We start from the raw sequence: 12,057 nt of genomic DNA on the forward strand, positions 1-12,057 counted from the left end.
TTTTGGATTTTTCCAAGTCCGTTTAGTAACGGTTTATGGACTTGTCCTTTAGGAAACCGTCCAACCCCTTTTTAAACTCTGCTAAGCTAACCGCCTTCACCACATTTTCCGGCAATGAATTCCAGAGTTTAATTACACGTTGGGTGAAGAAAAATTTTCTCCGATTTGTTTTAAATTTACTACACTGTAGTTTAATCGCATGCTCTCTAGTCCTAGTATTTTTGGAAAGCGTGAACAGACGCTTCACATCCACCTGTTCCACTCCACTCATTATTTTATATACCTCTATCATGTCTCCCCTCAGCCGTCTCTTCTCCAAGCTGAATAGCCCTTGCCTCCTTAGTCTTTCTTCATAGGGAAGTCCTCCCATCCCCGCTATCATTTTAGTCGCCCATTCTACTATATCTTTCTTGAGATGCGGCGACCAGAATTGAACACAATACTCAAGGTGCGGTCGCACCATGGAGCGATACAACGGCATTATAACATCCTCACACCTGTTTTCCATACCTTTCCTAATAATACCCAACATTCTATTCGCTTTCCTAGCCGCAGCAGCACACTGAGCAGAAGGTTTCAGCGTGTTATCGATGACGACACCCAGATCCCTTTCTTGGTCCGTAACTCCTAACGTGGAACCTTGCATGACGTAGCTATAATTCGGGTTCTTTTTTCCCACATGCATCACCTTGCACTTGCTCACATTAAACGTCATCTGCCATTTAGCCGCCCAGTCTCCCAGTCTCGTAAGGTCCTCTTGTAATTTTTCACAATCCTGTCGCGAGTTAACGACTTTGAATAACTTTGTGTCATCAGCAAATTTAATTACCTCGCTAGTTACTCCCATCTCTAAATCATTTATAAATATATTAAAAAGCAGCGGTCCTAGCACAGACCCCTGAGGAACCCCACTAACTACTCTTCTCCATTGTGAATACTGCCCATTTAACCCCACTCTCTGTTTCCTATCCTTCAACCAGTTTTTAATCCACAATAGGACATTTCCTCCTATCCCATGATCCTCCAATTTCCTCTGTAGCCTTTCATGAGGTACCTTGTCAAACGCCTTTTGAAAATCCAGATACACAATATCAACCGGCTCCCCTTTGTCCACATGTTTGTTTACTCCTTCAAAGAATTGAAGTAAATTGGTCAGGCAAGATTTCCCCACACAAAAGCCGTGCTGACTCGGTCTCAGTAATCCATGTCCTCGGATGTGCTCTGTAATTTTGTTTTTAATAATAGCCTCTACCATTTTCCCCGGCACCGACGTCAGACTCACCGGTCTATAATTTCCCGGATCTCCCCTGGAGCCTTTTTAAAAAATGGGCGTTACATTGGCCACCCTCCAATCTTCCGGTACCACGCTCGATTTTAAGGATAAGTTGCATATCACTAGCAGTAGCTCCGCAAGCTCATTTTTCAGTTCTATCAGTACTCTAGGATGAATACCATCCAGTCCAGGAGATTTGCTACTCTTCAGTTTGCTAAACTGCCCCATTACGTCCTCCAGGTTTACCGTGAAGTCAGTAAGTTTCTCCGACTCGTCCGCTTGAAATACCATTTCTGACACCGGTATCCCACCCAAATCTTCCTCGGTGAAGACCGAAGCAAAGAATTCATTCAGTCTCTCCGCTACGTCTTTGTCTTCCTTGATCGCCCCTTTTACCCCTCGGTCATCCAGCGGTCCAACCGATTCTTTTGCCAGCTTCCTGCTTTTAATATACCGAAAAAAAATTTTACTATGTTTTTTTGCCTCTAATGCTATCTTTTTTTCGTAATCCCTCTTGGCCTTCTTTATCTGCGCCTTGCATTTGCTTTGACACTCCTTATGCTGCTTCTTGTTATTTTCAGGCGGTTCCTCCTTCCATTTTCTGAAGGCGTTTCTTTTAGCCCTAATAGCTTCCTTCACCTCACTTTTCAACCAGACCGGCTGTCTTTTGGAGGTCCGTCTTTCTTTTCTAATTCGCGGAATATGTATGGCCTGGGCCTCCAGGATGGTATTTTTGAACAGCGTCCACGCCTGTTGTACAGTTTTTACTCTCTCAGTTGCCCCCCTAAGTTTTTTTTTTACCGTTCTTCTCATTTTATCATAGTCTCCTTTTTTAAAGTTAAACGCTAACGTATTTGACTTTCTGTGTACAGTTACTTCAAGGTCGATATCAAAACTGATCATATTATGGTCACTGTTATCAAGCGGCCCCAGTACCATAACGTCCCTCACCAGATCATATGCTCCACTAAGGACCAAGTCTAGAATTTTTCCTTCTCTCGTCGGCTCCTGCACCAGTTGCTCCATAAAGCTGTCCTTGATTTCATCAAGGAATTGTATCTCTGTAGCGTGTCCCGATGTTACATTTACCCAGTCTATATTTGGATAATTGAAGTCACCCATTATTATCACATTGCCCATTTTGTTCGCGTCTCTGATTTCTTTTATCATTTCTGTGTCTACCTGTTCATCCTGGCGAGGCGGACGGTAGTACACTCCTATCACCGTTTTTTTCCCTTTTATACATGGAATTTCAACCCACAATGATTCAAAGGTGTGATTTGTGTCCTGCTGAATTTGTAATCTATCTGAGTCAAGGCTCTCGTTAATATACAATGCTACCCCTCTACCAGTCCGGTCCACCCTATCACTACGATATACTTTGTACCCCGGTATGACAGTGTCCCACTGGTTATCCTCCTTCCACCAGGTCTCAGTAATGCCTATTATATCCAATTTTTCGTTTAGTGCAATATATTCCAACTCTCCCATCTTATTTCTTAGACTCCTAGCATTTGCATATAGACATTTCAGAGTATGTTTGTTGTTCTTATTTGCATGATGCTTAGTACCTGACACTATTGATTTGACATCTTTTGTCTGATCTTTAGTTGTATTTAAGGGCACCTGGTCTACCACGGTCTGTTGTGCAACCTCACTATCCAGAAACCCTATCTTCCCTGTTTGTGAGGTATCTTTGCAAGATACCTTTTCCCGAACCATGCGCTTTTGAGTGACTGTCGGCCTTCCCCCCATTTCTAGTTTAAAAGCTGCTCTATCTCCTTTTTAAATGCTGACGCCAGCAGCCTGGTCCCACCCTGGTTAAGGTGGAGCCCATCCTTTCGGAATAGGCTCCCCCTTCCCCAGAATGTTGCCCAGTTCCTAACAAATCTAAAACCCTCCTCCCTGCACCATCGTCTCATCCACGCATTGAGACTCTGGAGCTCTGCCTGTCTCTTGGGCCCTGCACGTGGAACAGGTAGCATTTCAGAAAATGCTACCCTAGAGGATCTGGATTTGAGCTTTCTACCTAAGAGCCTAAATTTGGCTTCCAGAACCTCTCTCCCACATTTTCCTATGTCAATGGTACCCATATGTACCAAGACAGCGGACTCCTCCCCAGCACTATCTAAAATCCTATCTAGGTGACGCGTGAGGTCCGCCACCTTCGCACCAGGCAGGCAAGTCACCAGGCGATCCTCACGTCCACCAGCCACCCAGCTATCTATATGCCTAATGATCGAATCACCAACTATAACAGCTGTCCTAACCTTTCCCTCCCGGGCAGCACTTGGAGACATATCCTCGGTGCGAGAGGATAGTACATCCCCTGGTGGGCAGGTCCTGGCTACAGGAGTACTTCCTACTTCACCAGGGTGATGCTCTCCTTCTAGGAGACCTCCCTCCTCCAAGGTAGCACAAGGGCTACTAGACTGGAGGTGGGACTTCTCTACAACATCCCTGTAGGTCTCCTCTATGTACCTCTCTGTCTCCCTCAGCTCCACCAAGTCTGCTATTCTAGCCTCAAGAGAACAGACATGTTCTCTAAGAGCTAGGAGCTCTTTGCATCGGGCGCAAACATATGACATCTCACCAACTGGGAGATAATCATACATGTGACACTCAATGCAAAAGACTGGATAGCACCCCTCTCGCTGCTGGACTGCTGACTCCATCTTAGTGTTTTTGAGTTTTTCAATAATTTAAAACTTGCTACAGTATTAAGGATATTAGCCTAATATAAAAGTGTCTTTTACTTTATATAGTATATTGTATGATTTATTTAGTATTTCCTTCTTAGATGGTGATGAAATGTATTTAAAACTCTATAAGAGCACTCCTTGCTTGTTACCCTAATTACACTAACTGACTATAAATGAGGAGTTGTCCTAGGGGTGGGGGGGAATACTAAATTAGATCCTGCAGTGGCTGTTGGATTCTATCTGTTAATGCTGTGGTACAAAGCTTTTAAAACTAAGTGGAAAAGACTATGGAGATTAGCTGTTTTCTGTTAGCTGTTGAAATTTGCTTTTTAATTTTGCCTAACACTAGCCTACAATTCCTCCTTTAAACCCCAATCTTTAAGTTCCCAAAGCACAAAGCATAGTAGTGTTCACTTACCAGAGAAATGTCCTCTTCTCTCAGAACTTCTCAGAATATCAAATTGGTGAAAAAGGTGATGGGTTTGCAAGGGTGAAAGGGAGGAGATGAGATTTGTGTGATTATCTCTCGGGGGGGGGGGGGGGGGTGGTGCATTGGACTACCCAACAGGATAGGGGCTCTGGACTTCACCAGTAGAGTCAAAAGTTGTTCCTGCCTGACGTATGACCAAAGATCTCAATCAATCAAAAAAAAAATCCCAGTTTCACTGGTAAAAAGAATAGTCAACCAAAGAACCAGGAAACAAGTACTAATATACACACAAAAATTTTTTTTGAAAATAAATAAGAGGAGCTCCCTCAGACAATTGGACACCCACGTGTTAGTCTGTTTAGACCACTCTCTAGTGGGGCATAACACTTCTTTCATTGGGAGCTCGCTCTCTCCTGTGAATTGTATTGTACTATAAGTGCTCAACGTAAGTGCAAGCATATCAAACTCATATATAATCTGGCTACACTTTAAATTGTCACTAAGCCAGCTAGAATACTCAACTAAATGAAGCAACAAACACCAAAGGCTCCGTGTAGAAAAATGCTGTTCTGAGTTTTTCTACACAGAGCCTTTGGCGTTTGTTGAACGCCGGGCTCATAAGGTAAGTCTACATCTTATTATATACTTCAGAGTATTTTCACTTTTTAAGGTGTCATTTTCTGCTTCATTTAGTTGAGTATTCTAGCTGGCTTAGTGACAATTCTTTTGTGTGAATCTTATATCAGTACTTGTTTCCTGGTTCTTTGGTTGAGGTATGACCAAGGCAGGTCTCAAGGAGACTGAAGAGGAGTCACAAGCAACATATAACCATTTCACCAATGAAATCAAGCTAGGCCTGAACACCATGGACTCAATGGGCAAATTCATTTCAACTGAAACTGAAAAAACACACTGCCTCATCCTCTCAACCCAACACAATAACTACAAACCCACAACCATAACCACCCCAGACCACACCCTCCCCATTTCAGATAACTTATACTTTGGGGGATAAGTGGCAGTGGATATTTTGTTTGGATGTTTTGCAGTTCAATTTGTGAGTGTTACTTTATGTGAGCTGTTGCTGCAGCTTTTATTGTATCTTTTTGCTTCCCAAAGTTTGAATAAAGACTTCTTTCAATTAAAAAAAAAATACTCGGCATTACAATTGACCGCAATCTTACACTTGAGAGTCAAGTAAACTCCACCACAAAGAAGATGTTTCACTCAATGTGGAAACTTAAATGAATCAAACCTTTCTTCCTGAGGGAAATATTCCATAACCTAATACAATCAATGGTACTAAGCCATGCAGATTACTGCAATGGAATCTATGCGGGATGTAAAGAACAACTCACAAAGAAACTCCAAACCGCTCAAAACACAGCAGCCAGGATCATATTCTGTAAATCACGATTCGAACGTGCCAAACCCCTTCGAGAAAAACTGTACTGGCTACCAATCAAAGAACGTATCACCTTCAAAATCTGCACCCTGGTCCACAAGATTATCTATGATGTAGTCCCAGGATACATGACAGACCTCATAGATCTACCTACCAGAAACAGAACTGGATCATCACGCACATACCTAAACCTCCACTACCCAAACTGCAAAGGACTCAAATACAAAGCAACCTATGCATCCAGCTTCTCCTATATAAGACGGTTTCCTAAAGGACAAGTCCATAAACCGCTACTAAGTGGACTTGGGAAAAATCCACAATTCCAGGAATAACATGTATAGAATGTTTGTATATTTGGGAAGCTCGCCAGGTGCCCTTGGCCTGGATTGGCCGCTGTCGTGGACAGGATGCTGGGCTCAATGGACCCTTGGTCTTTTCCCAGTGTGGCATTACTTATGTACTTATAACTATGGAATGGACAGCCAAAAGCTGGGAAAACAATCTGCGACCATCTAAACTTTAGGAAATCACTAAAAACCAACCTGTTCAAAAAGGCGTACCTTACCGACCCAACATAAAGACCTTAACTCTGCAACACAGCAAAACCAAAGATCATATTGGACACTATATAACCTTCCCTACTTTTGACCCTAATGTGCCTGAAACATATCTTCTCTATTCGACCACAACATCACCTTGTATTTGTTCCTTTACCGGTCTTGGCGAACGCCTTTACGGTACTATGTAAGCCACATTGAGCCTGCAAATAGGTGGGAAAATGTGGGGTACAAACGTAACAAATATATAACCCATGGGTATAAAAGGTACAGGACTATAGCAGGAAGCATCTTACTTAGCTTATGGATGTCAGTACAATACAAACTGAAGGTAAACATGCACACACAGCTGTGGGGGCAGAACAGCCAGAAAATAGGGTAGTTCCAGTAGTTATCCAGCTAGCATAATGATGCCAACTGGATCCAGATTTGAAGGACAGGTTGATCTAGTCCTGGGTTTACCCTGTTGCATGCAGGGACTTGTAGGACTAATTTCCCTATTGCATTCCCTAAGAAAAGCAAGATTGCAAATTCCAGCATGCACTGAGGTAAACCCAGGCCTGGATCAACCCTGTTCTGTGAATCTGGATCTAGTTGACAGCCTTAAGTTAGTAGCAATATTCAGATTGCTAACAAGATAGCTATTCAAATAAAATTAGGACAGTAAAATTTTCATATTGCTGCTATCTGGATAGTGTTGCCACTAGCTGCCCTATTCAGATAATTCAGTGTTGCCCACTGTATCTGGATACTGGTTCTGAATATCTAGATTTTATTTAACCACTATAGCTGGCATTAAAAAAAACTGCAAACCTTGGCAGCTGGATATCAGGCCATATATCTCTGCCCCTAAACTACTCCCAAATCAAGTACTATCTTTTCAAGGAATATGCAATGCCAATCAGGATCCCACTTACATCATACCACAAATAGATAGTGCCATGGCTGGCTATGGTATGAGCCCACAATTGTATTATTAGGTACTAGAGTAAGAAAGAATAGACTTTTGGTAGGCTCACAGTAAAACCTACCTGGTCTCAGGTTCAACTCAACGTTCTTGGGAATCAGTTGTACACTGTTGCTCAGTCTATCAGATATCGAAGGGAAACTTTGGCTCTCTGGAGAGAAAATCTCTGTCTCACTGCATCCCCGCTCCTTCAGCTGCTGAAATGTGTCACAACGCGCAGAATCTGGCTCTCCCGCTTTCGTGAAATTCTGTACAATGCAAAGAAGAGAGTAAAAAATCAAATCTTCCCAGCGGTACCCGGTCAAAATAGCCTCGACAAAAAAAGCTCCAAACATAATAGCCCCCCGACATAACAGCCACTGTCAAAATGGCCTGCCCACAATATAGCCCTTGACAAATTAGCTCCCTGACAAAAGGGCCCGATCAGGCTGCCCAGAATATGGCACTGCATTTTTTCCTAATAATCTTACTTTGCCAAACAGGATAAGGTTAGTAAGACTATGAAAATGATTACAATATTATTATTATTATTATTATTATTATTAGTTGCATTTGTATCCCACATTTTCCCACCTATTTGCAGGCTCAATGTGGCTTACATAATTTTGTTAATACATTGTCATTCCAGGCTATCAGATACAGTTATTAGTAAGGTGTAGAGATTTAGTAATAGAAGAAAGAAGGAAGTAATTAGGGGATAAGTATAGAAGGTGGACGTTCAAACTGGGTGGTTTGGTGAAGTGGATTAGTATTGTTTTATTGTTTTATTTTTAATTAGCATGTTGATGGAAGAATAGTTTCCTTAAACAGCAGAACAGATCATGAATACCAGTTGGTAGATATTGAATTTTCTTTATTTATATATACTTTACACATTGCAATGCTGGTAGGAGCCTTTATCAGTGAAGATTTCACTTGTAGTTTATCATCTTTTTTTGTGATGTTATTTTTTTTCTAGGGGGTTATTTTGTTAAGGGGCTATTTTGTCTAGGGTTATTTTATGGGAGGGGCCATTTTGTCAAGGGCTATTTTGTTACAAGGCTGTTTTGTCAGGGCTCTTATGTCAGGGTGCCCTGCCTAGCATTAGTCAAACTGGCTCTAGTCTAAAAACCTCTAAACATTTTATGAGACAGCCAGAAATATAGCACATCAAGAAACAGTGTAACTTAACTGAATAATTGGGACCATCAGAATATAACTGAAGACCACTAATCTCATTTTTGGTTCACAGAGCCTTATAATTTATAAAGTCACTGGGCAAGTGGTTAGTATTTGGCATTGAGGCTACCAGGCTACAAACCAATTTGGGCCTGATATTCAAAGTGAGCTTTGCTCTGGGGCCCTTTAACTAAGCAACGCTAAAATGTGGCCTGCGCTATCCCATCACAGGTCGCACTAAGGCCACTTATGTGCTTCCAGGAAATGGCTGATTTTTCTATTTTGGCAATACTGGCCATGCACTAATTTTCCCTTCAGCACATAATCACTTACTGACACCTATTTTTGTAGGTGGCAAGGGCTCACTTCCTAAACGGTTAGCATGCAGCAATGTAGCAGCGCTAACCAATTAGCACAAAACATACCTACTTACTCTCTGCCCACAGACCGGCCTCCAGCGCTAAAAAATAAAATCTATTTTTTAGCACATGGGTAACGTGTGCACATGCAAAAACTACTGCAGAACGCCTGAGTGTGCTCCGCAGTAGTGCATTAGTAGTAGTATGCATTAGTGCTTACTGCAGCTTATTAAAAGGATCCCTTTGTGTTCACCGGCTGGGTTGTTTTAAGTTTTCTTGGAATATTCTGATCATAATGTCACTGATGCAAAGGGTGCATATACTTTGTACTTGCTGCTTCTGCGGGTGAGTGAACGAAGGTACCTCTTATTCCCATGGCTGCATACGTGTGGAATCCATTGCATACTTCAGCCAAACCAATTTACCCAGATAAATGCCTGTGAAAATTGCCCTTCTTAAGCATATTGTTGTTTGTCATTATGGTTGTCTGTTATTTATTGTTTTATTGATTATTGTAAACCGTTGTGATCTAGTAGGCCAGACACTATATCAAATTTGAATAAAGGAAAGGAATTCTATTTAAAAAAATAGGAAAGACTTATCTCAAACATACCAAAGAAGAATCAAATAGTAGACATAAAAGGAGCACAAAAATATCTTGCAGACACATCTAGTGAATCTTCTCCTCACCCTCACTTTGATCACCAAAAGCCTGGATGAAAAAATGAGCCTTCAGCAGGGTCTTAAACTTTTTCAGATTTCCTTCTGCCTATATTATTATTGGGATCTTATTCCAAAGGATGAGGTCCAACCAGAAAAATGCACTCTTGCATGTAGACTCCCAACGTACCTTAGTAGAACATGGCAGAGCAATCATTCTGAAGTCTTGCAAAGATCTCAGTATCATAGTTGGTACGTATGAAATAGCTAAGGAACTATGACAACTCCAGTATTTGGAAAGTAGGACCAGTGTCGGGCAGACTTCTAAGGTCTGTGCCCCAAAATTGGCAGGAAGAGACCGGGATTAATGAAGAAGTAGGACTTGTGCAGAGTGCCAGATTCAACACTGGCAATCTTGTTGGGCAGAGTGGATGGACCATGCAGGTCTCTATCTGCCAACAATTTACTGTGTTACTATGAATTGTGGATCCCCTTCAAAAACAGATTGACAGTTTTACTTCTGTAAGTGCCTCAAGGACTGGTTTGGGAATTGCAGTTCTAGCATGAGGTTCATCCCATCTGTGTATTCAGGATGCATTCTTTTTAAAAACAAATGTTTTTCCATTGGCATCAGATAATGAAAATACTTCCTGCAAAATGCTCTTTGGTGTGCTCATTTCTTCTGGACCCTTCTTGTTTGTTATTACTGTAGTTTTGGGTGGTTTGGATTCAAATGAGAAAACAAGGCAATGACTTCTACTTACCCGTTTCCTGCACCAGGCACACCCAGGGCCTGACTGGATGCATTCTTGGCAAGTGTTTACTTTATACTTAGGGCATTCTAGGGAATGAGCTGAAATAGAAAATAAGGAATGAAAAGAAGAATTCTCTAATCAAACCGTAATATGAATTACTTTAAGACAGAAAAACTGAGAGGACAAATTAATGACTGTTTAATCAGTGGCGTACCTACCTTAGTTGTCACCTGGGGTGGAGCACCCCCTCCTCCGAGCAAAGGGGTTTGGAGCAGGCATGCGGCTGTCAGCTCTGCCAGTACCCTGCCCCAGAACAGGAAGTTGATGTCAGAGGAGGCAGGAGACTGGCAGAACCGACAGTGCGTGCCCCTTGCTGTCTGTGGCCAGGGTGGGCTGCCTTTACCACCCTGCCATGTTTTATGTTCTCAAGTGATCAGTATGTCTACTTCATGTCTCCACTTGTTCTGAGACAACCGTAATCTTATTCTTACTTTGGGACCCTTTTACTAAGCAGCATTAAGGAGATAGTGCGGGTTTTACAGCATGGTAGACATTATTGTGGACTCATGCTAATGGCTACTGTATGTTAAGACCTGTGATGGCTGCTTAGTGTGAATACGAGTGGAAACAGCTAGTTAGGGTTACCATACGTCCTTATTCCCCCGGGATATTGTCGGGAGTCCAGACGGTTTTTACCAGCCTCCCCGTTTGTCTGAGTTTCTGGGCAGATAAGCTGGCTGAAGGACAGACGGGCTGGCTGCTGGGCAGGCCTTCTCTCTCCCCCACCTGAACCTACCGTAATGCGCCTTGGTGGTCTAGTGGCCTGCTACCGCTTCTTTTTTTAAAATGGCTGCTGAGACTTCAAGCGGGTGCCTTGCGAGACTTCCATTGAAGTCTTGCGAGGCCACTGCTTGAAATCTAAGCAGCCATTTAAAAAAAGTGATGGCAGGAAAGAGTGTGGATCTTTCCTGCTCCAAAGAGGTCCCTAGACTACCAGGGCTGTAAGGTAGACCAGGGGAGGGGAGGGGGTTCATATGCTGCACATGGATGGGAGGGAGAGAAGGGGGCAAGAGCTGCACATGGATGAGAGGGAGGGAAGGGAACAAGCTGCACATGGATGGGAGGGAGAGAAGGGGACAAGCTGCACATGGATGGAAGGGAAGGGAGAGAATAGGGGGACATGCTGTACATGGAGGAAAGAGAGAGGGGGAAGGAAAAAGGTGGAAATGCAGCACATGGATAAAAGGGGATGGAGAGGAGAGGAGAGGGGGTCATGTTGCTCATGGATGGGAGGGAAACGAAAGGGGGGACATGCTGCTCATGAAAGCTTGCTTTTTTGGACATGTCTATATTTTCTAATTAGCAGAGTATGGAAGATAATGCATTTCTGTTACTTTTACCAGTATTTTCACTGCTTATAGAATCTGGCTTTCTTGGGGAAAGAGAAATGGGACTTGATATACCGCCTTTCTGTGGTTTTTGCAATTACAGTCAAAGTGGATTACATAGTATATACAGGTACTTATTTGCACCTGGAACAATGGAGGGTTAAGTGACTTGCTCAGAGTCACAAGGAGCTGTTGTGGAAATCGAACCCAATTCCCTAGGATCAAAGTCCACTGCACTAATCACTAGGCTATTCCTAGTGACTGTGCAGAAGGGTGCAGGGCTGGGAGCGGAACGGGGCAACATTTTATTTTTTTGTGTCCTTTGTTTTGTCTCCGCAAATATGATACCCCTATAGCTAGTGCACAGGTCGGTACCACACACTAGGTGTCATCACCGATGACT

At 42.7% G+C, this 12,057-nt stretch overlaps 1 protein-coding gene across 1 annotated transcript in view; it reads right to left on the reverse strand.

Annotated features, from left to right (window-relative positions):
* ITGB2 (integrin subunit beta 2) overlaps positions 1 to 12,057 on the reverse strand; it is a 139,803-nt gene that overhangs the window by 82,379 nt on the left and 45,367 nt on the right. The window contains exons 3-4 of the mRNA XM_030208868.1: positions 10,276 to 10,364; positions 7,399 to 7,582 (exon numbers count right to left, since the gene is read on the reverse strand). Coding sequence (XP_030064728.1) covers positions 7,399 to 7,582; positions 10,276 to 10,364 — 273 coding nt within the window. The remainder of the gene's footprint in view (positions 1 to 7,398; positions 7,583 to 10,275; positions 10,365 to 12,057) is intronic.

Source organism: Microcaecilia unicolor, chromosome 7 (genome assembly GCF_901765095.1).
Source record: "Microcaecilia unicolor chromosome 7, aMicUni1.1, whole genome shotgun sequence".
NCBI classification, from domain to species: Eukaryota; Metazoa; Chordata; class Amphibia; order Gymnophiona; family Siphonopidae; genus Microcaecilia; species Microcaecilia unicolor.